Below are 27,044 nucleotides of genomic sequence, written 5' to 3' on the forward strand. Positions count from 1 at the left end.
ATCGATACTTTTTTTTTTACAAGTTCGTCCAGTAGTTTGAGGTTGTTCTTCCATTTTGAAAGCAACTCTACGTTTATAAAGCTCCACAGACCAACGCTTGGTATCGAAATGGTTTCGAATGCAATACTTCAGCCGTAACAGGTGCTGGGAGTTTGATAAGCTTGAGAAGGGAGGCGACATAACGAGCCGGCAGCCAGAAGGCCATCGACAGTTAAACTAATATACATCACATTCCGGAAAATATGTCCTGCCATTCGTGTTTCTGTTCTATTACAGCGAATCTACTGTTACTCGGCGTATTCCTTGCAGACGAACGTCGCCGTTACGTCATACCTGGGCGGAGCCTACGGGAGCAGGGGCAATTTATACGCAATAACGAAATACAGTCAAACTCCTTTATAGCGAACACCTTTTTAACGAAAATACCACTACAGCAAATTTTTTTTGCGGCCCGCTGGAGCCCTATAGGTCCAGTAATGGACATCCTTTTTAACGAAAATACCTTTACTGCAATTTTTTTTTTTGCTGTCCCCTGAGTTTCGCTGTAAAGGAGTTTGACTGTATGCCTATGTGCTTATTTCTCAGTATTACCGTTTCACCCTCACCGGGAAGCTTTGTCGCAGGGTGTCGTAAAGGTGAATTATGGAGAAGAAGAAGAAGAAGAAGAAAAAAAAATACAATAAAACAGTCCTTCCCGAATTGTTTTCGGAACTCATTACGGCAGAAAACGCGCTTTGAAACGCGAGATTCGTTTCTAGCTCAGTCCAAACACAGCGCGGCTACATGCCATTCTCAACAAACGTATTCGCTCGATTGTGAACGCGTCATTTACTAAACTTCCTCTCCCCAGCAGAGGTGGCATTCAAAAGCTGTGCCCTGTAGCTCAGCCATTCCAAAAGCGCATCATTATAGTGTCCGTGGGTAACGCGTGGGGGCGCTCTAATCGCGCTGCGTTATGCACAGATCTGGTTTACTGCCGGCAGGCGTTTCAAAAGTGCGCGTTTCAGCCTTTCATACATAAAGGTCGGCTCGCACAATAATAAAGGACCTAAAACTTGTGTCGTTTTCTTTTTTTTTTTTTTTGTTCGTGCTCTTTGCTTTTTTTTATCGGAAAAACTGCGTCCGACATTCTTTATTCTGTATCAACTATCCCTACTAGCTTCTCTCCCGCTCACCACCATTCGAATAACGTTGTAGTTGTTCTCCGCAAGGCTTCTACTTACCGCGCTGACGGTACGACTGCCACCAGGGCAACGCTGTTTAAGATTCGAGCAAGTACTTACAAAGTTCACAGAGAATAAAGTCGGTGGAATCCAGAATAAAGTCGGTGGAATCCAGAATAAAGTCGGCGGAATCCAGAACAAAGTGAACTGGGTTTGTGCGGACGTAAATATTTTTTTTTTAGAAAAATGCCACGTAAAAATTTGCAAAAAACGCCACGTAAATAAAAATGTGCGTTATCAGATAAATTTATGCAAGTGCGGCTTCTTGCAACTCCCGAATAATTATGCGTCCGGTCATATCGCGGCACAACAACACATCAAACTCAAGCAACGTAACAGCAGCGAAAAGAGCTCACCATTATCATCCAGATGGTGCGAATCCAGATCCTGAAAGGAGGAAAGGCGACACTGTAGTTTGTACAGACTCTAATGCCTCTCCGATACACAGCCGAGTGCAAAGAGATATTAAAACACTGCTTTCTTGGAAACAGAATTGTACGTAACCCTCGTGCGTGGTCACGTTGAGTACTTTTTTTTTCTGGGGAACGTTAAAAATCACCGCGTCCTCACCTGGACAGGGGAGAGGGGAAATGTGATGCGACAGTCTTCCTTGCGTGGTGTTTCTATTGCTGTCAAAGGTGGAGGTACCTTTTGCATTTCCTAAGACAATACAAAACACAGACAAGTAATAAGTACTCGAGCGCGTGGACCACAGAGCAATGAGTCAGCATTCCCCCTTCTCCTTTAACTTGCAGTTACAATACTGTCAATTAGATAAAACAATAGTCCCATCAAGAGCATGTAACCCACACATTTCCCACAAAGGCCAGCCAGACACGTAATTAGCGAAGACTGCAAACCCCGCTTTCGGGAACACCCGACGACTGAAACGTCGAAGTAACGTCACGACTTGATTACGTCACGACAACAGCGGGGGACCTCGACGCTCCAAGGCCCCGCACGAGGGCAGTGCTGATCTGACATTGAGGCTATGGGAATTCGCCGGATCGCGGTGCGCATAAAGGTACCGTAAAGACCCCGATAACCGCTTATTTCTGACTTAGTCGATTTAAGCTTTGTGCAGAAACATCACCCAAACACGACTTTTCTAACGTATTATTAACGTGTTTTTGGGTACCTTAACAAAAATAAAGTTATTATTATTAGTTATTATATATATATATATATATATATAATGTATATTTGTTCTACGTTAGCGCCGCGAAGCAACCGTGGCAATAGCTGCGTTTATAGGAATACGACAAAAGCGCATTGTATCCTTTCCGACAGGGACACGTCAACCAATCCACCAGTCGGGATAGGTGCCAGCACAGCCGTTTATTATATACATTTAGGATATTTATTTATAATATATAACATACATAATACATTTATTAAACTTTTAAATATTTAATTAATATATTAAATATTAAGTTATTTAATATATAATATTTAATATATTTTATTATTAATATTTATATTTATAAACGGCTCCGGATGCCAGGAGGTGTCGCATGCGTGTAACCGGGGCTTGTGAGTGGCGAACAGACGCGGACAGATGGAGGGAGGACAGTGGGAAGGAACGGGGGGCGGACAGGCAACCTGACTCTCTGTGCAGACATTTTAACAGTACAACCTTCACAAGCGCAAAAGAAGGCGTCGTCCTTCATTGAAATTCCGAAAACTTCACGTACTCAAAAGCACTCGCTCTTCGATTGCGGTGCTCCAACGAGTCAGCTTTCCGAGTTTCTCATTTGCGAGCTCAAAGAGCAAAAGAGCGAGAAACACACAATGAACTCGGAACGATAAGGCATGCAAAACAAGCTAGGCGCCCCGCGCAACAAAAAAGGAAGCGCAATTTAACAGCCGGCCATACGACAAAAAACAAACAGTTCTCTTTTGTCTCCCGTCTGACAATGCTCTCTAGGTTTGAATAGGCGCATTATCGCGAAGTGTTCGCTTCAGTGCAACAAGGCGTGGAAATGCTAGACTCGCATTGTCGAGGGAAATTAGCTTCGAAAGTGATCGAACGCTGCGCGGCATGGTCGACAGTAAACATTTGAGGGAGGGTACGGTGATATATGGCTCGTGTAAAGGCAGTTCTAAATAATTAAGTAATTCATATAATCGTTCCGACTAACGAGAACGTTCTTTGATTTTTCGGTTCATTAAGTAAAGCTGCGTTGACGGCGGGTGTTTCTGCCAGAAAAAGTCATTTTGTCGCGCTTGTTTTTAAACCTCTCCCCTTACGCAAGAATTGACTTTATACCGAGCCTTTCATAAAAGTTCGGTTCCGCCGAACCGCTAGTGGCACTGAAACGTTGGGCTGTTCGACAGGGCTTGCCCTCTCAGCCCAATTTTCTATGTACTTGTACCGTACCATTTCTAAGCAATAATAAATAAATAAATAAATAAATAAAAATAAAAAAAATAAAAAAAACCCCGAGCTTCATGTGATACGTCAACGCTAAAGTCGTTACGAGATTAAGTGGCATACCTTGCCGCAAACATAATTACGTGTGAGGCGCAACAGCACGTGAGCACTCGACGGCAGGGCGCGCGTAGTGGTCAACACATTCGAAGAACGCGGGATACGTAAAGAACGAAAAAAAAGAAAAAAAAAGAACACACGCTTCGAGCTCGTGCAAAACATTTCAGGGAAACGACACGGAGCACCTCCTATCCGATGACTCGACGAAGGACATAGGAACTATGTGCGCGTGTTGATTAAACGTAACGATATATTTCCTATATAACGATATATTTAATATAACGATGTAAAGGTATATTTAATATAACGATGTAAAGATATATTTAATATAACGATGTAACGATATATTTCCTAATATTTCATCACGCTATACACCCTGCCTTTTCTTCTTTTTTTTTTTCGTGCAAGCACTGAGAAGTAACTGTGAGTGGTATACAGATGGAGAGAGGTGAGTAGAAAAAGAGGAGTGCCAGCACGCGTCCTGGGCCGACTTCGTAGAAAACCGTCTGGAAAGCCTGCCAGAAAACCCAGACAAAAAGGACACGTCATGCAACACAACCAATGGGAGGATTCACACCCGTCACCTCCGAGTCTTAGCATGACCTTGGAGCAACCACTAATGGGACGATGATTTGACCCAAACGGCCGCTGGCGTCTTTCATCCCTCTTCTCTGCTACAAGCCACACTCCGGTCTGGTCACATCCGCAATGCAGACTTCTTTCTTCGTGAGATTGTACGGGGTTTTCTGCTCCATTACAGAGAACTATGGAATGCTACTGAAAACTATGGAACACAGTTAATTCCGAGGAACAGTCTTGCGTTCCAAATGCCACCATGAGCAGCCACAGTCCCCCCACCATACATCCTTCCACCATCAGCTCCCGTGGCATTGAGGTTAGGATGATCGCTTTTCGCGCAAAGACTGGGAGGTGACACGGGTTCGAATCCTGTCACCGACTGTGCTGTCTGAGGTTTTCTATGGGTTTTCCCCCAAGACTTTCCAGTCGAATCAAGTCGCCTGAAGTCGGCCCAGGACGCATACTAACACCTCTTTGTCCCCCACTCCTTTTCTGCTGTCCTCTCTCCACCTGTCCACGTCTGTACGCTGCTCATAGCCACAGTTGCTTCGTGGTGCTAACATGGAATAAAAAAAAAACGTTCTTCCACCGACGTGCGTGTGTGACGTTGCAAACGTCATCATACGCGCGACCAGAAAAAATAATGGGGGCTAAACAGCCTGTAACTAAGGCAATGAACAAGGAATGAATGAAACAACTAATGCAAATGCTGTTTCTGTGCGTGGTTTTGTAACGCCTTCAATCCTCAGGAATTACATACCTAGCTTTTTTTACCCACTACTCCAGTAGCAACACAAATAGGTTCGCAGGTGTTGCATGCTATCGCTGGCCACTCCCAATGATGCGATAGCGACACAGGTGCTAGGACTCACCCACCCGTGTCGAGTAGGAATTATTTGTATAGTTTACGCTGGCAAAATATGGCTTCATTTAGTGGGTGTACGCTTTTGGCTAGTGTCAAAACAGAACAAAGTGCCATATTTCCTCAAAATTACGTTACTTATGGCGTGTGCAACATGGTGATTTTGCCACGAGCGAGGGTGGTTACGAAAATTCCCGTGTGAGCAGCGGACCGCGTAAGTCGCGAATTGGCGACCACACCCTCCCAATAATGAAGGCAGGCAGCACCGTGGAAAGTCACACAATGGGGCTCCCCCCCACGGCAACGGAAAGAAAAGGCTTGGACCCAAAGGCAGAAACAAGGTCACGGAGGGGGAGGAAGATCCACTCGACACGCTCCCATTCGTCCTGGAACAGTCGGCGGCAACTGTTGCTCGCTCGCTACTACCAGGAGTCAGCGCCGATGCAAAAAACGAGAGAGAGAAAAAAATGGTTGCCGAGCGTGCGGCAACGGCATCAATGCCTTTGACGCGAGGCGGAATTTATTCTAAAACCGTGAGATGATGTCACTGAATGACCAAGGGCATGATGCATGTTAACCAATGACGGGGACGGACCCGAGAACTCCTCATACCGTGTATTCACACGGAATATTCTAGTGGACGAAAACGCAGAAAGTTCCGACGCGTCATGCGTTGAGCGTTCTCGCGGCACCTGAAAGCCGGGAGTGATCCACAGCGAACGTAGCAGACGACACCATCAGCCCTGTCGTCTGCTACGAAATATCGTGGCTGACCTCATGGTAACCGCTAACGTGGCGGCAGAAAGGTATGACGTTTTGCCCATCTTCCGCTGCCTCTATACTGGTAAACGAAGGCAGGGGTCGTAAGGCTATAGTTTGGCCCAATTCGGTAAGTTTGCCGGATATCAGCTTCAAAACCTTAGCTAGAGCGCGGTTTTCCGCTGGTTGATTGGGTCCCCGTAGGAGTTTGTGGTTCTTGTGCGAATGCTCCTTTCAGATCACCCAGTGGAATATCCATATCTTGTATCAGTACATCTCGGGGAACGGGTGCTCAGATTAGTATCTCCACTCCAATAAGACCATGAGTAGTGCGTTCACAGATGCCGCGGGGGACAGAATTAGGCGTGGGGTCTCATGTTGCTATGCTAGCTACATTGCAGTGTTACCGCAACAAGGGAGTTTGTTGACCTTCGAGGGGTTAGACGCCGTCCTTGCAATATGCATGTCTCCCACTTGGCTGCATGCCAGAGACGCAAGTAAGGACGTCATCGCTACCGTCATACCTTGCCAGCCAATCGTAATCTTTTCCACGTATGTATATATATTTAGATTCACGTCGACTAAACCATATCGGTTTGTTGGCTAGCAGTCAAATAGTGGCAAAATGGCAGCATAATAACAGGTAACCAAGACAAAAAGGAAGAAATAGTGCATTGAAGTTCTCGGAGCAGCATTATTGCCTGTGCAACAGAAACGCTCTGAAAATTATTTCCGTTTCTTAATAAAACGAATTCAGTTCAGATGGGGATTTTAAAACCTGGCTAGGAAGACTCATACATAAATATTTTAGCGCGAAATATTTTAGCGGAGTAGCCTGCCATTACGCCGCAGTTACATTTGCAAGACTTCTTAAATAATAATAATAGTAATGGTGGTGCAGTGATACTACACGCAAGGTTTGTCTGGCTAGTGTGGCGACATTTTGCACGTGCCGCGGACCATTTCCATATTCGCGTCGCCCCTGGCGACGGAATGTCGAACGTCGTGTCTTTCCCCCACAATAATGGTGACGCGCTTTTCGGACTGGCACATTGCGTGGGAAAGTAGCGAGAGAAGATTGGAAGAAGAATGCGGAAAGAGTGAAAGCGCACTGTACTCGTTACCAGACCTCAAGCGTCCGCGTAACCTTGAAACCGATTATCTCCCCACAATGAACATGACAGTCTCCCGCAGGTGGGTCCATAGCGATGCTTTCCACTCAAAGATGGCGAACTCAAGGGCTGGGCATGCGCATACGCGTTGTCGGGAATGGTCCAAGAGACAGGCCACTCCCACCGCTGTGTCGGATGAGTGAAAGAGCTCTCTCATTCGTCACGAAAAATCCGACAGGACGCCATCTACGAGCCACTCGCAGCGCCGGTGTGCGATGGCAGCCAACCCTCAGATCATGAGCCCTTTGATTGGCGCTGACATCTTTCGTCACACAGTGGCCTGCAACTCGTGACATGTGACGTCAGGTGCACGGATATAGAAAGTGCACTCTGCTCACGTAAGGAATCGTACGCTGTGCACGGCTAGTACTTCCAACACCTTCTCAAATATTATGGCGTGTTTAGTTGTTCCACCACAATCTAAAAAAAAAAAAAATGTTCGTAGATTTTTTTTTTAAATATATATCTTGCAATGCTCTCAAAACCGCGGAACCAACGGCCCGTTACTAACCATCCTCTTCTCCCAGAATGCGCGCAGTCTGTATGCCTGTGCCAAAACCAAAAGCATGGAGAAAAAAAACAAGATAGGAAACATCCCCAGAACGAGTGACTGAGACATCTGCGCGTGTCAAGAAAAGCGCAAGGTCGAAAAAAAAGAAAATACATGTCGTAGCTGCAAGGACGTACTTTTGGGGTATCTGACTGGATGATTTAAGAGGAAGAGCGCGCAAAGAAGCTGGCATACAGACAGATTGTGGTAAACTGGCCTCAAATTGTCTATACAATGCTGCGAGACCCACAGGTTAAAATAGACTAAATTTCATTTCACTTACTGTGCACGTTACTGCATTGAACGTGCGAATCCCATAGCTTGGACTTACAATGAAAACAATTCCTTAAGAAAATGTGCGCGCAACTTCGGAAAATGCTAAAAATGCTGGCAGAAGAAAATATTTAGATACCGACAAAATTCTGTTGAAGAAGACAAAGCCAAATTGCGTGTTTCCCGGAAATGGATTTGGAGAGGGAACAATGATTCTGAACAGGAATGTAGGAGCTTGCTTAACTTTTTTTTTTTTTGCAATGCAAACGAGATGCTGTTTCGATGGCAGTGCATTTCACTTTTTATTTTCATCCAGGTTAAAGACCTCAAAGTTTTATAGCCAGACCGGTACGATACATCATAACCCTACTCCACATAGACGCTGGTTCCAGAAAAAGTCCTACTGCCAAACATGCTCACTGCACAAAGAACTCCATCTCCCACATAACTAAAACAGCTGTTCACAGTACATAGCTGCCCTGTATTTCGTGCCGGGCATACCACTGACACTATTCCCAGGTTTAAGCCTAAGCCTGGCATCATCAGCATCGCAATAACAATGCAGCCATCACGGTGTCACTTCAGACACACACACAATGTGGCCCCCAATGTTAAGTGCAGAGAGGGACAATGCTATTGATAGGACCATGGTATTTGAGTGCAAGCAGTCGTACAAAGTGCCTCAGTACGACTGGGGCGACTTATTGTCTCGAGATGTACAACAAAAGCAATAAACCAGTGAAATGAAGGTAAGGCACTGACCTTGAGGATGCTCTCCAGCTCCGGGTGACTGGCACATGGCTGGAAATAGAAGGCGCGGTACAAATTGAAGACAAAGTGGCACTAAAAGTAGACTGGGCACTGGAATTTCCACTTCATCAGTGTTGCAAGCAGACACTTGTTCACAAGAATAATGACGTACGTCTTAAATGCAAGGAAGACCTTTCTCTAACAAAAAAGAAAAGGGAACACAGATAATATGTAAAACAGATGTATGTATGTGAAGTCCTGTTCAACCCAAGAGCAGCACTGACTGTACAGTTGCCATGGACAAAACCACATGGTGGAACAGACAGAGCACATAGCAAATATTCCTTTCATTCTCGCTGAAGCGTATACGAAGAGGGGAGTCAAGTCCTGTAGATCGCATAAACAAAATACAGAAACCGACGCTGAAGATTAATTCTAATTAATTAATTAAGAAGATTCTTGCTCAGTAACAATTTGGGTCTATCTTGTGACAGGATTAATGAACATTACACGACATCTCCACAGGCATCTCCCTTGGGTTAGGTATGGGCTAGGTCTGGCTGACCTTTCCTTTTTCATTTAATAAACTGTCATATCCCCCACCCCAGACATGCATACGGCAAGCTGAAGTCTGTTGTCTCAAGGATCCAGAGCACTAACCATGCTGTGAACAGTTATAAACCTTTTAATGCTCCTCTAAGTTTTGGTCCAGGCTTACACCGGCTATTTTATTCCAGCGTTTGAACAAATACTGTGCAAAAAATGAGAGATTTCTTCCAACTATTTTTACTGCATGCAGAGCAGAATCTGATTTTGCACATTATACCTGTCACAAATTTATCCAGGACTCTCTAATGGCTGCATTAGCTAACTATGTTCAATACTAGCTTAGATTTCAGGACAAGCAGAAGTAAACTACTACATGCATGAGCATGCACAATTCAGGTGAATCATTTCACAGTTCATTTCATCAGAAAAAAAGTATGGCTTTACTAATGTCTCAGAAGGCCCTGCACTTCGAAAGTGGCATGACTAACATATATTGCAGTATAAAAGCGCAGCCCACCGGTCTTCTGTGCAACCCAAGAGGTACTGCACTTGCTTGCACTGATGTTGACCGTAAGGTTCTAATTTTTCCGTATGTACCTCACGAAGAAGACAGACAAACAAAAGGCTGCGACAACAAACAAGCAGAGCTGTGGCCACTCCTGAACGGAGAGACAGCGCGCCATCGAATCTAATTTCTTCCCCTCACAGCCACGTGTGCCATCCATATCCCAGTCCACTATCACTTGCTCATGTACATCACTCCCACGCACGCACGCAAGCACGCACGCACAGGCGACCGTGCTCTACTCCACTGCACCAAATGAGGCCGCAAAAAAAAAAAAAAAACGACAAAAAAACGTATCCCCATCCTCGCCCAGAGAGTCCCGAGCACCATTAACGCCTACAGTCCGATTGGACAACGCATCGCGACGCGGCCAATTGGGATGTGCAGCCCAATAAAAATGGCAAATAATGGCAAAATGGTGGAATCGTGGCAGAGAGAAAGGGGGACGGAGAGGAGGACCGCTCCTGCTCCATCGCTACGGCAACCATCCTCCCAACGCAATCAAGTGAGCAGGGTATGGCCATGAATCTCTCCGTGTGCTGCTGCTGCTTTGATATGTCATGCTTTCCGCACTTTTTTTTTTTCTTTGCTACCCTGGAGAAACTGCCTGGCTTCCGTCTCGGTGAACACCGCTCCATTTGTGCAATGGAGTTAGGAATGGTCCTACGCAGCAGTAAATTTTACGTTAGGATGTCTTTGTGCTTGCTGCTGTTGGCTGTGACGGATGAGAAAAATGATAGGGTCAGCTAGAAGTTGAGTACCTGCTAGTACCTGCTTGAAACTGCCAGAGTGCATTTTGAAGGGAACGTTAATTAACGCGAGGACTTTAATTACTGCACTAGTTTTTTTGTTTTTTTTAGAAGCAACACTTCGCTCAAAACATTTGGCAGTTGCAGAAGTAACGCGAGTGACGAACATGCAGCAGGGGGTGGTACACAAGAGTTAAGCCTAACCCCTTTGATAGACTATATTTAATTTTAAAACTGCAAAAAAAAAAAAAAAAAACACTGACTACAAAGGTCTCTCTCCCATCTCTCCACAAAGCAAATACAGCGCAAATCAGTATATTGTATCTGATTTGTTCCTTTCCTAACGTTTTCTATCATTATGTTATCCTTTGTCAATCAGCCCACATTAGGAATAAGTATTTGATTCGAGTCCGCATCACAGGAGGGTGGTGCTCCTACTGATGTAACTGGTGCTTATTCTCACCTAAAAAAGTTTCAGCAGGTTTATTGGCAAATTGCACTTTAGAAACTGCAGAGTGACAGATGTACTGGAATTTTATTAAGGGTCTTAATCTCCCATGTTACAATTTTTGATGAAGTCAGAGTGCAATAACTGAGAACGAGTGCGAAACATCTATGTTGTCCCAATACAACATCTGTGTTGGTCTCGGTGTAAGGAAACGCTCACATCAGTAAAGGACCACGTTTTCACTGACTGAATGTCCTGACACACATTCGTGTGCTTACACTTGTACAGTTTACCGCATTGAAGAATGTTATGATGCATATGCCGCAATGAAGAATGAAGAATGTTTATGATGCATATTGTGCACACGCGTGCAATGTTGGCAGTGCCATTGGGTGGCACTAACTAGGCGGAGAGGAGATTGTATTCAGAATGAAAGATGCTATATATTCAGTACTATTTATGTGCCTGCATTGTATTAATAATGCACCTATTTAAATATCTTTGTGCCATGAATATCTTTAGATTATCTACTTGGGAGATATTTATTTCAACTCTTTCCATTTAGATTTGGAATACAATCCTGGAAGTTAGGACAGTCCTTAGCCTGTACCACAGTTTGTTTCCACTGGTGCCATTCACACACACACATACAGTAAAACCTCATTAATTCGAAGTCGCTCGGTCCTCAAAAAGTCTTCCAATTCAACGGGCTTCCAAATTAAGCAAACTCAAATACATGGCTGAGTTTTATACATTTATTTACACGAAGATCTCGTCACTGACGCTCAGAACAAAAAAAAAACTCACTTTTGTTTGCCGCATGCTCTAATTTGCGTCGCAAGTTAAATGTTTTCGAGACGGGACGTTAAATTCACCAGAATGGAGAGCGCACCGTTTGCCTCTACGAAATCTCCGCACCACAACAGCAGAAGCCAGCATTCTCAGTAAATTATGGCAGGTGCGGTGGCTCATCGTCAACCTCCGCGATCCGATCATCGTCAGTTCCGTCACGGCATCAGTTCGACAGAATGCCAGTCCTGTCGACGTCTCACGGTACCCGCTCATGATCTGTGGGAACTTCTTTTTCGCAATAATGGCTACGCCCGAGACCAGTGATGGGAAGTACTTGAAGTACCAAGTACTCAAGTACTACTTTAAGTACATTTCTCAGTACTTGAACTTCATTTACAAGTACATTTAAATTTGTGTACTTTGTACTGTATTTTAAGTACTTTTCTTTGGTACTTTCCTTTCAAATAGTCAAGTACCCAAATGACCAAAACAAACGCAAAATGACTTCTTTCAGTTCATATTAATGAATCGGCTGTAAACTATCCATTTTTTGTAACTAGCACTCTGCAAACATGCTTTCTAGAAGCTTTTTAAAGATGGCAGTCGAAACATAATTACCTCACCTCTTATCACTACCAAGCGTTACAACATCCAGCGATACAATCTAAATTTGTAATGTACTTGATGAGTACTTTAAAGTACTTTGCCAAGGACTTTGTACTTTACTTTAAGTACCTTTGTAGTATGGTACTTTGCACTGTACTTAAAGTACAACAGGTGCTAGGTACTTGGTACTTCACTTTAAGTACAGTTTTGCGGTACTTGCCCATCACTGCCCGAGACGTAGACGACGGTTCTGAGGATGCCACGCTTAAAAACCGGGTGTTGCCGGCTCTTCCCGCGTGTACAGCTTCCAACAGCGACACGAAGCTCGCTCCGGGAGATGCCGCGCTGCCCTCTACCCGTACAGACCCAAAACATCGCGTAGACGAGCCAGAATTGTCCAAAGCAATTTCAAAAGAACCTTTTCTTGAGGAGGACGAGTGACGCTCGTCGAAAGCAGTTAAGGGGTCGGGCCTGAGTCGGGCTTGAGTCGGGCTCATGCACAACATTCAAGGGGTTATGTGGGCTGTGGTGCGCACATGCTTCGAATTACGTGGTCAGATCACAACGCTCAAAAGCAGGGCCGCAGTATTTTTTTCGAATTATCTAGCATTTCAAATTAAGCATTCAAGCATCGGAGTTAATTCGTGTCCGAATTAACGATTTTTTTTTCTTTTAATTCCACGTTAGCGCCACGAAGCAACTGTGTGCTATGAGCGGCGTACAGACGTTGACAGATGGAGAGAGGACAGCAGGAAGGAGTGGGAGACAGAGAGGGGTTAGTATGTGTCCTGGGCCGACTTCAGGGAGAACTGTGCCGACATTAGTCTGGAAAGTCTGCGGAAAACCCAGGGAAAACCTCAGACGGCGCAGCCGGTGACAGGATTCGAACCCGTGTCACCTCCTAGTCTTGGTGTGGAAAGCGTTGCCAATAGCATAGCCAATAGCATAGCCAATGCGTAGCCAATAGCGTAGCCAATGCGTAGCCAATAGCGTAGCCAATAGCATAGCCAATAGAGTAGCCAATAGAGTAGCCAATAGCATAGCCAAAGCGTAGCCAATGGGGAATGTCAAGTGGAAATCTTAACCACTATGCCGCGGGAGGTAGTCGAATTAACGAGGTTTCACCGTAGCGCTCACCAAACAAATACGTAACACCACGTCAGTGTGACAAGAGCACATAGCACTTACGTTGGACTCCAACGTCTCTGGAGGCGGAATGACAAGCTTGGGCTGCGGGCGCTTTGCCTTGGGTTCCTGCACCACTGGTGGCGCTGGTCGAGAAGACAAAGATGACGAAGTAGACACGGATACTTTCTGACTGCTTTCAGTTCTTATGCTCAGTGAAGAGCTTTGTGAGGATGACGTATTGGTTGCTGAAGATGTGGGTGGTGCTGCAGTGACACCATTGTTCACATCTTTGGAAGGTGCACGGAGCGTTGGGGCACGCACCACATGGCCGTTGGAGGCAGACGTCGTTAAGGGCACTTTCGAAGACCCCTTGTCAACATCATCTCCGCGACCTGTCGAAAGGTCAAAACGAGATATTGTCAGCACATAGATCGCATACCTGGAACACTTCTGAAAAAGCAACAAACACACGAAATGCAGCAGAAAATCATGTGGTACTAAAGTACTGCATAAACTGGTATAATTAGAGCCTGAAGTTTTTGGGAAATATTTTTTTCTAAATTTGGGGAGTTAAAATCGGGTAAATAAACATGTGCTCTAAATTGATGCAAATTCGGGTGAAAAACTAGTATGCTAAATTCGGGGAGAAATCTGGCTCAGTTACTCTAACTAACTGAGCTGGTTCGGTACAAATGGTTATGTAACTGCGTTTGCATCAAACAAGTTAGTGTGCATTCCTACCGATGTCTCAGTGAGGGCAATTTGCCGGTTAAAAATCGGGTTTCACCCTAAAGAGGCAACCTCGAATTCGGGGTGCAAATTCAGGGAAGAATCGGGTTAAACCCTAAAGCTTCAGGCTCTATGTATAATGTCGCAACTTTTCCAGCTCGTGTTTGGGTAAACCCAGGCTACAGGTTTTACATTAAAAAGTATTTTTGAAAAAAAAACAAGTTGGAGATATGTTTCATCACTCAAAAATTGTGGAAAAATGAAAATATTGTTCAAAGGAAGATTTAGAGGTGTTCGGGTGTTCGGGAACCTCAAACAAATGTGACGTGAGCTCTCTGCTTCTTCTTAAGAAGGCTTCCAAAAGTGTCTCGGAGTGGTGGGTTAAGTGTGTGGGTTAACGATGGTGACAGAGTTCCGAGCTTGTAAATACGAACATTTTGCTTTCAGTAAGTTCAGAGAGTTTTCATATTCCACTTTTTTTTTGTTCAAAATTTTCACGTGCCCCTAAAAAGTTTGCAAACTTTACAGTTTGAATAACTCGCAAAAATTAGCAAAATTTTAATTAGCAAAAATTTAAACCCCAAGCAAGCCTATCCTACACACCAATAGTTTTTGCAAATCTTTTACAACATCTCATGGACACCTACAATGTTGGTTGAAGCTGTCCCGCACAGAACTATTCAAATCACATTTAATGCTATTGTCCTGTCTAAGCATTGCAATAACATAGCACCATTGAAATTCCTCATCATGGTCATGAAGGTAAGGTTGTTGTTCCGCCACATACCTTGCTCGGATGCTGTGCGGCTGCGTTGATGGTGCGAAGAGGAGGACGACGACATAGGCTGGTGCTGCGAGGGTTGCTGCGGAGGCCTTGCGGATCCCCCATTATTCCCGGTGGTGCTCTTTCCATGTGATGATGACGGCTTCAGCTGTCCGTTGCCGAGTGGAGGTTGATGCTTTTTGTGATGATGATGAGGATGATGTCGAGTGGTGCTCGAAGTGTGAGAGCGATGATGATTATTCGAGGCACTGCTAGAGCTGCCATGATGCGCTGCCGGTGGATGTTTGGACGATGGATTGTGGTGAGATGATGGATCGCCTACTCTGCTCCCTCCGGGATCTGAGAAGGGAAGACACGGGGGTTCAGCATCTTTTGTAACGGAAAACAACTTTCTGTTCCTTATTATTCTATGTTTACGCTGTTTGAAAAATAGACGACACAGTGTGAGCAAGTATTGAAGCATTTAGTTTGAGTATATATGTGGAGACCTGAAGTCCTGAGAAAGCTTTGTCATAGCAGATACTTTCTGTGGTACTAGCACTGAACACTCACAAGCGAGGTAGCAGAGTTGATGACATCAGTACAGGGTAGACAAAAGTATACGGGACATGTGTATACTGGACATATGTATACGGGACAAGTGTATACAGGAAAAGTGTATACGGGAAAAGTGTATACGGGAAAAGTGTATACGGGAAAAGTGTATACAGGACACGTGAGCAGCTTACTGATTCTTCAGCGTGACACCATAGCAGCAGGAGCGTTCACTTCTACTGGGCGTGGACAAATGTGCTCGTAGCGACACCAACCCAAATCGCTTCGACATTCAACATACATTCAAGCGATACTGAAACTACAGTGCTGTGTCGCTACCAGCATACTCCTCCCCCTCTCTGGACGAACGAACTAGCACAATTCCGTCCGTCGCTAGATCTTGCGTTGAAGAAAGAGTATGCCACTCGCGTGTCCTGTAAATTTTTGCCTGGACCTGTACAGCCCGTGCAAAAGCTACTAAATCTGTTCACACAATATTGCATTCAACAGATTTCTTTGATGTGTTATTATTTTGAAGAGGAATACATTTGCATACCTGTGGCAGCGCCATTCCACGTGGAAGCAGCGCTTGCAGTCAGAGGTCCTCCTGTCCCAGTGGCCGCCACAGCTGGTGCCTTGGATGACTTTGCTGCGGCAGCCTGAGCAGCGGCTCCAGTGCGCGAGATCCCAATGAGGTGGTTGGGGTCGTGCGACAGCCAGGGCTGCACCTGGCTGAAGTCCCCCAGGGTGCTCCGGAGCCGTCGAGAGATCTCATCCTCCTGCCCAGGATCAACCTGCATTCACAAGCACAAACATTGTCTGAGCAAACTGTGTGCGTGTGTGTGTGTGCACTTTGTGCTGCTCCACAAAATACTGCGAGAAGCAAATGTAGCACAGGAAACACAGTAGGGGGACTTTATGCTGGGTGTCTACCAAATTGCAGCCTTCAAATTCCCTGACTTTTCCAGGTTTTCACTGACTATTTCAAGCCAATTCCCTGACAAAAACAAAAGGGAACTTGGTGCCTGCTCCTACGTTTTGATACCAGATCAAAAATAAAACAGACCATTTATTAAGTATTAGTGAGGCTACCCTACTTTTCTGCCTCAAAGCTTGTCGTATTGGCAAACTGCTACTCGCGGTAACGTTGCTGCGGCATCATTGCGGCGATTTTCTCTGACTTCAGCTGCTTTTTAGCCAAATTCCCTGACAATTCCCTGACTTTTCCAGTCACATCCAAATTCCCTGACTATTCCCTGTTTTCCAGGTTGGTAGACACCCTGCTTTATGTCTACCAGCCTAAACTACACAGACAAAAAGCTAATGTCGTGCAAATCAAGGCTCTATTTGTTGTGATCACTCAGGTTTAACATTGTACGTTCTCTGAAAGATTTTTCATCATTCTCAAACGTAATTTTTGTATCTATCAGCGTAAGGTACCAAAACAAGAACTTGATAGTTTGCAAATCAAGCCCTTATCTGTAGCGTCTACTGGATTTTTACATCCCATGTTCTGTACAAAAATTGTACAGTGTTCTCAAGTCTAGACTAAACAAGGCTACACATTCCAAATACAGAAGCAATGGGGGATGTGCACCTGCTTCCATGACAAGCTGCACAAGACAATACTTTGGTCTGCCAAGTGGCACAACACAAATGACCTAGTGGTTAAGCCAGAGAAGGCACTCACCCGTATGGGTGCCCTGAAGATGGGATGCCCTCCGGGATCTCCACTGCCGAGACCAGCACGCTGGGCGCGGGCTTGCCGCTCCCGTTCGCGCAAGGCATCTCGCTCCACACTGCTGTGAAAGACAAAATGTAGCAGAGTGAGAAATATGCACCAATACACTAAGCCAGAGCAATTCTCTACAGCAGAGAGAGACGGCAACACACACATGCGTAATTTTGTTTCGATGCAGAGAAGGAACTTGTGCTGAATGTTTGCACAAGAAGCAAACATGAATTGTAATATAATCTATTGGAGCACTGCTACAGCAAAGTTACCAGCTGCTAAGTAGAGTAATAGAAAGTATCTCTCTGACCCTTTTTTTATTATTATTATCTGTCTCCCTTGTTTATGCAGAACATAGCTTAGCCCTCTGGTCAAAAGTATTTAAATTGGCAGTCAAGCAGACATAGGCCTAGAAGTTCATTCAACATCACATCACAGAGGGCCTTATTCATAGTCCATCACATCACCATCGACATCATAAGCCGTCAACCTCATATCCCGTCATTCATCATTCGACTGTCATTCAATTTTAACTTCAATACCCATTACGAGACTTTCAACTTGAAAAAACACATCACTGGACTTCAACTGCAGTACCCATCATAATCCACCATTCAACATAAACTTCAACATTACGTCATTATGAATGATGCACATGAAGGTCATGATGTGTGAATTCGCCGCACTGTGCAAAACGTGAGATAGCACTGCCTTGCATTACCCACGAAAGGCAGAGCCTCAATTTTCGTGGTGATGTCTCAGTCGTCATTGTAAACGGCAATGATCTAAACACACCAACAGGTATTGACACTGTAAGAGCAATCAAAACGTGTCTTCCCCCAAGAGAACGTCTTGTCCCTTCAACTCAGTCCATATACCCACATTAGATCCATTACACATACATACTTTGACCTAAAAGCCCAATCCAGCCACCTTCATCAGGTGAATGCACACCCCATTCCAAAAGCGCATTCCTCGGCGTGGCATAACAAAAGAAACCAACCTAGAAGAAGTGCAGCATTCCTGATTCATTCATTAGCTTCCTTCACGCATTAACCTCACCGGAGTGAATCATTTACATGACAAGGAGAAACTGAGCACACAACATTCTCATGTACGGGGGCGCATGTGCATGAACGACGTCAGTATACTGGCAGGCTAGTGGGTCAACTGCTCCCCCTCCCGCTGTGGTACGCGTTCGGGACAACGACCCTGCAACCGCCGTAGCTCGCGGGGCGACTCTAGCGGCCATCTCCTTGACGCCTATATCTCGGTTTCATTGAAACACGTACGACTGAAATGTCGAAGGAAAAGAAGAAAAAAAAGAATGTCGAAAGAGGTGATGCTGAAGGTGGTACCTGACGTTTACGTGCAGATATGGTAATTATGTAACGTAAACGAAAAAAAAAAAAACAAATCACAATAAATTGCAGGCTAACTGTATTAAAGGGATAGCCTTTTAGGGACCACCAACGTCGAAAGCGGTCTAGAGCCGTGTGGAGAGGGAAGGAAGAGGAGGAGGAGGAGAGAAGGGAAGAAGATGGTCCTATAAAGCTACCGTATTTATAAGCGTTTGGCGGAATGCGCAAAAGTACCTACCCCCCTCTTTTTTTTTCTTTTCACATCGTGGACGAAATATCGCTCCACAAAACATCTGCGAAAGAACGGCTAAAGCAATTCACTTCCCCCCCCCCTTACATTCAGTTTCAATTTCTCATCCCGCTTTCCTCCTCACCCATCTTCTGAACAGTACCTCACACGGATGACTGGATGTGACGGGGTTGTGGGTGGCAATTTTAGAAACACCGACAGACTTGCCACCCCGCAGGCTAAGTACTGTATTTTTTGTGTGACAAGTCACGATGAACTCTATTGGCTAAATGCCACTTTTGTAGGATAACGAGTATATCTGTCTTGCAATTGAAAGGGCAACGATGGCGCGTGTTAGCATACCTCTCTTATGAACCTTTTATTTTACACTCGAAAAATATGCGATAGGGCAACAAAAAGATACCTGCCGGCAAAGCTGTGACCTCACCTAAGCGATCAGTTGGCTATTTATCTTATCCCACTTCACGGACGCAAACATGTTTACCTCATTCTCACAAAGCAACATCCTTGCAGTCCACCTCATCGTTGCTTTTGCTGTCCATAAACGCATGGAAGTATTGCTGCTCCGTAATACCGGGGAATGTTCCATAAAAGCAACAAACCTAGCATCATAATTTTCAAAACGGGCGTCCCTAACGCAAACTCGCTTGACCTGCTTTCTCGCGTGAGTGTAAGACCTGAAATGTTGACGAATTCAGCACGTTCCGAATCAAAAAAGAGGCGCTTTGTCGCCAGGACCCCCTCTTCTGTCGGAATAGGTCAAGCTCTCTCACAGCCAGAGCGACACCCCAACATCAAACTTCCGTGTTCTGCTCAGATAGCAGTCGTCTGCCTCTCTCTCCCAGGCAGCTCAATCATAGATTACTTCTGCTATTCGATGCGTATACTAATGAGCGTCAACAATAAAGGGACCCGATTTTGCGGAGCCTACGCAGAACTAAACTCTTATTTTCCTTCTGCTGCCAGGCAGGCAAGCAATCCAGACGCGAACCCACCAGGCGTCTCACAATGCGTGACACTCGGCGAAACAAACGACGTTGGAACAGGTTCTGGTGCGTATCCTTGGCTCCATCTATGAGAGCGAGATGCGATCGATTCTCTGCTGCTGCACAGGCCTCGATCATGGAAGCGTATGAAGGGGAGAACAAACGCACAAACACCTTGGTCGTCTCCTTGTCAATTTCGAAGCGCCACAAACAGAAGTATGGCAGTGCCGAAAAAGAGAGAAAGCACAAAACTGTATTGATAGGGATAACGCAGAAACAAACTGGTATATAGCGCTGTGGAAGAAACGGAGAGAAAGCATTTCGGAACAGCGGTTTGGTTCCCGAGAATGTTCAAAGAGAGAGAAAAAAAAAAGCTCCAGTGCAGTGTTGATACCAGGCGCTGAAACATGAAATCGTTTCAGATGATGAGACATGCGACGTGTCTGTGTTGAGAACGGCACAACAGAAACAGATGCAGGAGAAGGTGTTGTCGACTATTCACGTAGCGCTCGCGTAGCAGACGACAGTTAAATCGCTTTTAGGTTACGCCTGTCACGATTAATTGCGCCGTATTTCTAGACGGGAGAGTTAACCAGAGGGTATTCCCTTTGCTTACTAGTTTATCGCAATCATTATGTACATACAAATATCACATGCCATGAAAATAAGGCACGAAGATAAATCATCGTCGTGCAGTCTGCAAAGATATCGTGCCCTACGACCACGACTCACCAGGTCATGTCTACATGTCCGCTAGGGCCTCTACATATTGGCCCCACGGGACCTGCATCGGGACTTGGAACAGTTGAAAATTCGAATTTCGAAAATGCAGGAGTGACATAGCACTCGATCGTAGCAGACGACAGCATGACGTTATCGTGTCGCCTATACAGGTGTTCTCGAAGCTCCTACACTGACGGCGTTGGACGTTTATCACTTTTCAAATAGACATCTCCGGTTCATTGTCTGCACAGAAGTACTAACGTAAGCTCGACTACAATACAATACAAATACAATACAATACAATACAAAAACAATAAATAGGCCGACAACCAGCGCCACAGCCTACAGAGTTCAGCGCTGGGGAGGGAGGCTAATTGACATCGTCGCGTTAGTATAGTAAGTCGAGCACACGACAGACGAACTCATACCAATCAATAACGATGTAGGCACGCAGAAGTGGAGGAACTACTTCGAAGCGCATTCTAGCAGGCGGACGACTGTCACCGTGCCCCATAAAAATCAGTGAGAGTCATTCGAAGGACGAAGGCAGTCGCCTGAAACAGCATCGATTTCTGTAGTGTCTCACGTGCGTTTTTGTAGGCAGAAAACATTAATCGTCTTCACCGAGCACACTAAACGATCGGGAGCATCGAGCGGAACGTCAACATTTTTTTTTCTTGTTTTCTTGCGGCCCAGAAACAACGTCAGCTACTGGTAGGGATACGTCGACCTCGTTTCGTGCCAAGTGAGGAATGGAAGACTCTGAAAGGAAGTTCTTGTCACTCCACTTCCTTCAAAGAAACACTTAAATCGGTCGATTTCGTCACAAAGGATTCTCAATTTATCTATGCTGGGTTGCGGAGCAGATTTGGATTCGACGGGACGGAGAATTCACGTCTAGTAATGTAAAACATTCCTGATAATAATAAACCCTAAAATAATTACCCTACACGCTAAAATACACCAGGTGGCAGGTTGCGGAATCAGACCCCATCAACTGATGTGTTTTCTAAGGCTTCCCCTGAGTTTTGGTGAAAACATTCCAGACAGTTGCAGTTACCACGAAGTCAGCCCAAGAGGCATACCGGGCGCTCTGCCTATCGCACTGTTTTCCTGCTGCACTATCTCCATTTGTCGATGTCAGCACAGTGCTCATAGCCAAAGCTGATTCGCGGTGCGGACGCGAAAGTCCCGACGAAAAAATATGGGGTCATTAAATATGAAATGCACAATTTCGAGTCAAACGTTTAGTTTATTATATCTCAAACAAGAAGCAGTACAATTAATCAAACTACGCGCCTGAACTATCAACACAACTTTGCCATCTCAGCGGTATCCCACAGCGTGTTGAGAACTGAATATTTTTCTTTGCAAGATGTGGTCCAATGCCTGGAAGAAGTATTAGGTCGGTCGCAGCAAGGTCTGATGAATACGGTTTGCGACAGAGAACTTCCAAGTCCAACTCCTCCGGTTTGAGAAGCGGTTTTTGTGCGACATGTGGTCGAGCATTGTCTTGCAAAAGGATTGGCCTGTCTTTATTGGCCAATCGCGGCTGCTTAATAGCAAATTCGTCCAACTGGTTGCAATAGACAGCTGCTGCAATCGACTAACCAGGTTTCATGAAGCTGTAGCTGATAATACCAGCGCTGGACCACTAAATAAGCACCAATAGCTTTTTCTTTTTTGAATATTCGGTTTCAGACTGTGTTTCGGCACTTTATCTTTATTCAACAACTGTGCCGAACGCTTGCACTTGTTGAAAACAATGAATTTTTCATTACACGTAACGACACGGTCTATAAGTATACGTATATATATATATATATATATATATTCCTTATGTCGTGACAGCAAGGAAAGGTGTATGCCTCGAGACGATTGCTCTTCTGACGCTCGTTTAATTCATCCGGAATCCATCTATCCAGTGTCTCTACCTTGGCGGTTTGTTTCAAATGGTCCAATATTGTTGGAACGGCAACGTCAAATCTTGGGGCTAATTCACGCGTAGTTTGAGATGTACCCGCTTCCACTACAACTTTCAGCTCACCGTTTTTCACCTTGGTCTAAAGTGGGCAATGTGGCTCAATATCAAGATTCAAATCGCCTGAGCGAAACTTGTCAAAACCATCGACGAACTGTGCGTTCACTAGCCCGCATCCCTGCCAAATACTTCGTTGATATTTCGAGCTGTGTGCGCTACGTTGGTTCCAAACTCGCATTCGAAACTAACACGATTTTTTTTTTTTTTTTTACTTATGTCACTGTACCGTACTTAACCGTCAAAGTGAAACGACAGAAATATCGACTGTCAAACTTTAGTAGATCAGAAAATCGGACATTTCCTACCGAATGACCTAATAACAACAACAACAACAACTCAGAGGAAACCTACCGTGCAAATAGAAAACGTGCGGCACGTTTTTTTCAAGGGCCGTTTCGAGAGCAGAGATTTAAAACTGATAACCACAGCAGTGCACAATGCTAGTGTCAGCTATCCCGCCGGCTGGCGTGATGTATAGAAGGAACACGCGTGCACGCTATTTTCCAGCCTAGCCAAGCAGCAAGGAGAAAGAGGCACTCGCAGAGATAGATGTATTGCTAGGCAAAGCTCCTTCCAGCCAAGAACCGAGATTCCAGTTGAGTCGCCGTTGCAAAAAAAGAAGAAAAAAAAGAACGAAAAGGAAACTAGAGGTGGGGCCGCAACGGTATAACGCCAACTATAAATAACCTAACAGGAGTTCGTTCTCGAAAGTTCGCCTTCACAGACAAGACACGCACGCTGCGGTCGGCTGTCAGACAATAACCAGTCCGCATCACGGCCGTGACAAAAGCTTGATATGTGACAGCTGAATAAATGTGAAGCGTGAAAAATTGTACAAAGCCCGTAACGCGTCGGTAATTTCCCTGTTTTGAGGTTACGGGGGTCTGTGGCGCAGTATCTCGTCCCGCACTGCAAACGTGCTCGTATATACGCGATTCACAGCAACAAGTTTGTTTCGTTGATTGATGATGCTTGTGCTGTTACTGTGTTAAATAGGGGCAGTGAAATATCCCTCCATAAGTTCGCTTTTAGCTGCGCGTGTGTTTGTGATCTATTCGTTGCGATATCGACCTATAGGGGGCGAAACTGTCACCTTTCAGGTGTGAATAACACGTAGGCCGATGTTCGGAGTGGATGTTTTTTTTTTTTTTTCGTAATTCTAGTAATATATTCACCGAAAGATCACTGGTACGATACTGTTCGGTTCCGCAATGCTCCACCTACAGCACTAAACGCCGAATAAACGTGTAAAAGCAGACGATGCGTCCACACTATGGTAGTTCATCGCTTCTCCGCAGCGCGCCGACACTGTTCGATCTCGGAGCGAATAGCGCGCGCGAGATGCACGTGATCTGCACCACCATCTAGAAGCCGAGATCACCTGGTGACGTTCAGGTGGACAGTCAGGCGGCTCGTGACGTAGTAGACGAATTCGATGGCCAATGAGAGCCATGCATGGCCTCCTGACGTAACTCGAGGGTATCAGGCCGGGCTTGTGCGGGCGTTCGTGTAAATTTGATCGCGCAGTGACAAATACGCCGTAAAGCAACTTTTCTTTTCCCCCTTCGAAAGTCTTCAACACCAACGCGCAATGAAACTATTCTTGCATACTGCACAGTGTCGGGGGTAACTGGTTCCTGCAAAGGTTACTTTTTGGCAACTGAACTCGTTACTTTTGAGTTACAGTAGCTTCTTGCGGAACTCGCGTTCCTTTTTTTAGGTAGCATTGGAACTTGAAATTCCAAGTTCCTTTTGTCAAGCTCAAATAACGTGCGCAAATAACTGGAGCACAAACAACGCGCCCTCCGAGGACGACAGCCATGGGCACGCCGGTTGCACGTGCCCTCTCGTTTTTTGGCCGTGTATTCGGAGACTCAAGAGGCGGTCATCATCGCGGCTGCTAGTGTATTTCGAATGGCGGAGGACACTGTGTATGGCTAGATAAAAAATCGCAACTAATCGAACTTAGAATTCCGATGCCTGCTTTTGTGCTCCGTCGAAGTGCTTTTATGACCGGAGACCAAAATCATCAAAGGCCAAGGAAGCACATAAAGATACGATTTGTTACACCATATTGAAGACTGGTATAATTTTGGCGTATCACAACTATTATAAAGAGTCTTTCACAACACATTGTGATATAAGGATATGAACTAGTTATACCAAAGTCGAGTACTAAACAGTGCATTTTGCGCAGCAAGTAACATGAAAGTAACGCGCTACTTTTCGAAACTAACTTCGTAAGTTTCTCGTCTTCGTTAGTAACTTCCTTTTGGCATGTAGCTTACTCATCTCTGATACCGCCCCTGAAATGTTATCACTTTGTAGAATCCCAAGCAGCACAATGTACTGAAAGTCGAGTGCAATAGGGGTGGACGGTATGTGTCTTATCGATCTTCTTTAGTTTCACGAGTGTGTTCAAGGCCTTTCACCTAACCGTCCACCCCTATTGCACTCGACTTTCAGTACATTGTGCTGCCTGGGATACATATATAACAGTGACGTCAACTGATGAGAAGGCAACGCTCCCAACACGTGCCTTCGGACCCTGCAGCTTCTGAGCTCAGCTACAGAGAAATCATTTGGCGAAAGCGAAAAAGGAGATGGCTATCGCAATGCTACGCCCAAATGACGCAGCCAAGACTGGCATACGAGTCGACGGACGGATTTAACCCCCCGGACTGCATACACAGTCGCAGTGCAGAGGGCACGAACACGCACTCGGGGAGCGATATGAAAGAGCTCGAGCAACGCACGTGAGACGACAACGACGTGTGGTTGAGTGATACGATCTCTCCTTGCAAAATGCCGAGAGCGCGTGGAACATATGCCCCACGACATGTGGTACCTACTTTTATTCCCTCCTGTACGTACTAGGCCTCCGTGTACAAGGCGTATTTTCGAACCAACGAGGGATCGTCCGTGTATCAGAGTCGTATGTAACTCAGCTGCGGAGTCTTCGCTTGAGACGCCATTTCATAAAATATTAACGGAGCATGCGCTGGACGGTAGCGTACGCTAGCGGGACCTTGGCGAAAGAGTTTGGTTGTCATTCGTCGTCTGCCATTACATGTCGACATGGTATCCGGTTGCACATTTTTGCGGTGGTAGCACGCTCGTGCAGCAAGGTGAGAAGTTTGGCTTTTTCCGGTTTCCGTGCAAACGACTGAACCCACAGCAGAAGCAGCAGTCCAGTATTTGCTCGCTGCTCGGGCACAGAACACCGGTAATGATCTTGTTCCAGCCTGTGATGACAGATGAGTACACCCCCTCCCCCATCACCCCTTTATGGCCGATGCAAATACATATATAACCCTTTATGACCAACGGAGACAGCACGCACATGGTGTTAGCTGACGCCATAATTGACAGCCATTTTACTTCGCCAGTTAGCCGCGCGGTGGCGCCAGCTCTTTCTGAAAAGGCCCATTCTGAATCTGGTTTTCAGTTTAGACGTGAACACATGTTATAGATTATTCCGGTTGTTACGGGTCAAAAGCAACCCAAGTCCTAATGCGCCAAACTGCTGCAAATGTGTTCTAGTCTGAAATTAAAATGGTTGAGCTGTAAAGGGGGAACAGTGAATGAAGCATGTGTGAGATAGGCCTTTGTAATTATCTATAATTTTGTATTCAAACTCGTAAATTTTCCTACGTGATTAAAACGACGTAAAAGCTGCGGGAAAAATCATTACGAGAGCGAATAAGTTTAATATAGATAAACGACCACTATCCATGGAAAAGTCATATGCCCCAATAATATTCCCGCGACGATTTCGTTCACATGATGGACGTGGATGGACATTATATGTAGATCAGGGTCCGGAGTTGGAATGATTCCGGAATCATTAAAGATTTAGCAGAGCCCGGAATGGAATTGGAATGGCGGAAACTGTCCTAGGAATGGAATGGTCTGGGTGCCCCGGTGGCAGTTTTGGTTTCAACGTGCTGGGGCGTTTCTGCCCCCGCGCCCCTTGCACCGCACCTACACACGGTCAAGAGTGAAATAACCTTGCCTTTGTGCTTTTTCCGTGCTTGGTAATGTCAATCTCCTCTAGCACTGCTCGACTTGCCAGTACGGTTACCGGTCCTCTACTTTCCTTGAGGGAATTAAAGGAATGGAATTGGGTTGCCAAGCCATTCCAGGAGTGAGAATTGACCATACCTTTTCATTCCGAGGAATTGAAAGGAATGGAATTACCACAAATCTCCATTCCTCGGAATGGAATTGGAATGGAATGGGTGACCCCATTCCGCGCAACCCTGATGTACATGTTGCATCGCGGTGAGTCCTTTTTTTTTTTTTTTTTTTTTGCACGTTACTTTTTGCCAGCTGTCGTTCACTAGAAATGCTCTAGAAATTCATCGAGTTAATCAAATTCTAGTTTGAAGGAAGAGAAAATTCATAA

General features: G+C 45.3%; 1 protein-coding gene across 5 annotated transcripts in view; it reads right to left on the reverse strand.

Moving 5' to 3' along the window:
- The window catches only part of LOC135394873 (AF4/FMR2 family member 3-like), a 161,811-nt gene that overhangs the window by 62,566 nt on the left and 72,201 nt on the right, over positions 1-27,044 (reverse strand). For all 5 annotated transcript variants that reach the window (XM_064625910.1, XM_064625911.1, XM_064625909.1 and 2 more), the window contains exons 2-8: positions 17,234-17,345; positions 16,100-16,337; positions 15,013-15,348; positions 13,557-13,888; positions 8,672-8,710; positions 1,794-1,883; positions 1,580-1,610 (exon numbers count right to left, since the gene is read on the reverse strand). In XM_064625910.1, coding sequence (XP_064481980.1) covers positions 1,580-1,610; positions 1,794-1,883; positions 8,672-8,710; positions 13,557-13,888; positions 15,013-15,348; positions 16,100-16,337; positions 17,234-17,345 — 1,178 coding nt within the window. The remainder of the gene's footprint in view (positions 1-1,579; positions 1,611-1,793; positions 1,884-8,671; positions 8,711-13,556; positions 13,889-15,012; positions 15,349-16,099; positions 16,338-17,233; positions 17,346-27,044) is intronic.

Source organism: Ornithodoros turicata, chromosome 5 (assembly GCF_037126465.1).
Source record: "Ornithodoros turicata isolate Travis chromosome 5, ASM3712646v1, whole genome shotgun sequence".
In the NCBI taxonomy this organism is placed as follows: Eukaryota; Metazoa; Arthropoda; class Arachnida; order Ixodida; family Argasidae; genus Ornithodoros; species Ornithodoros turicata.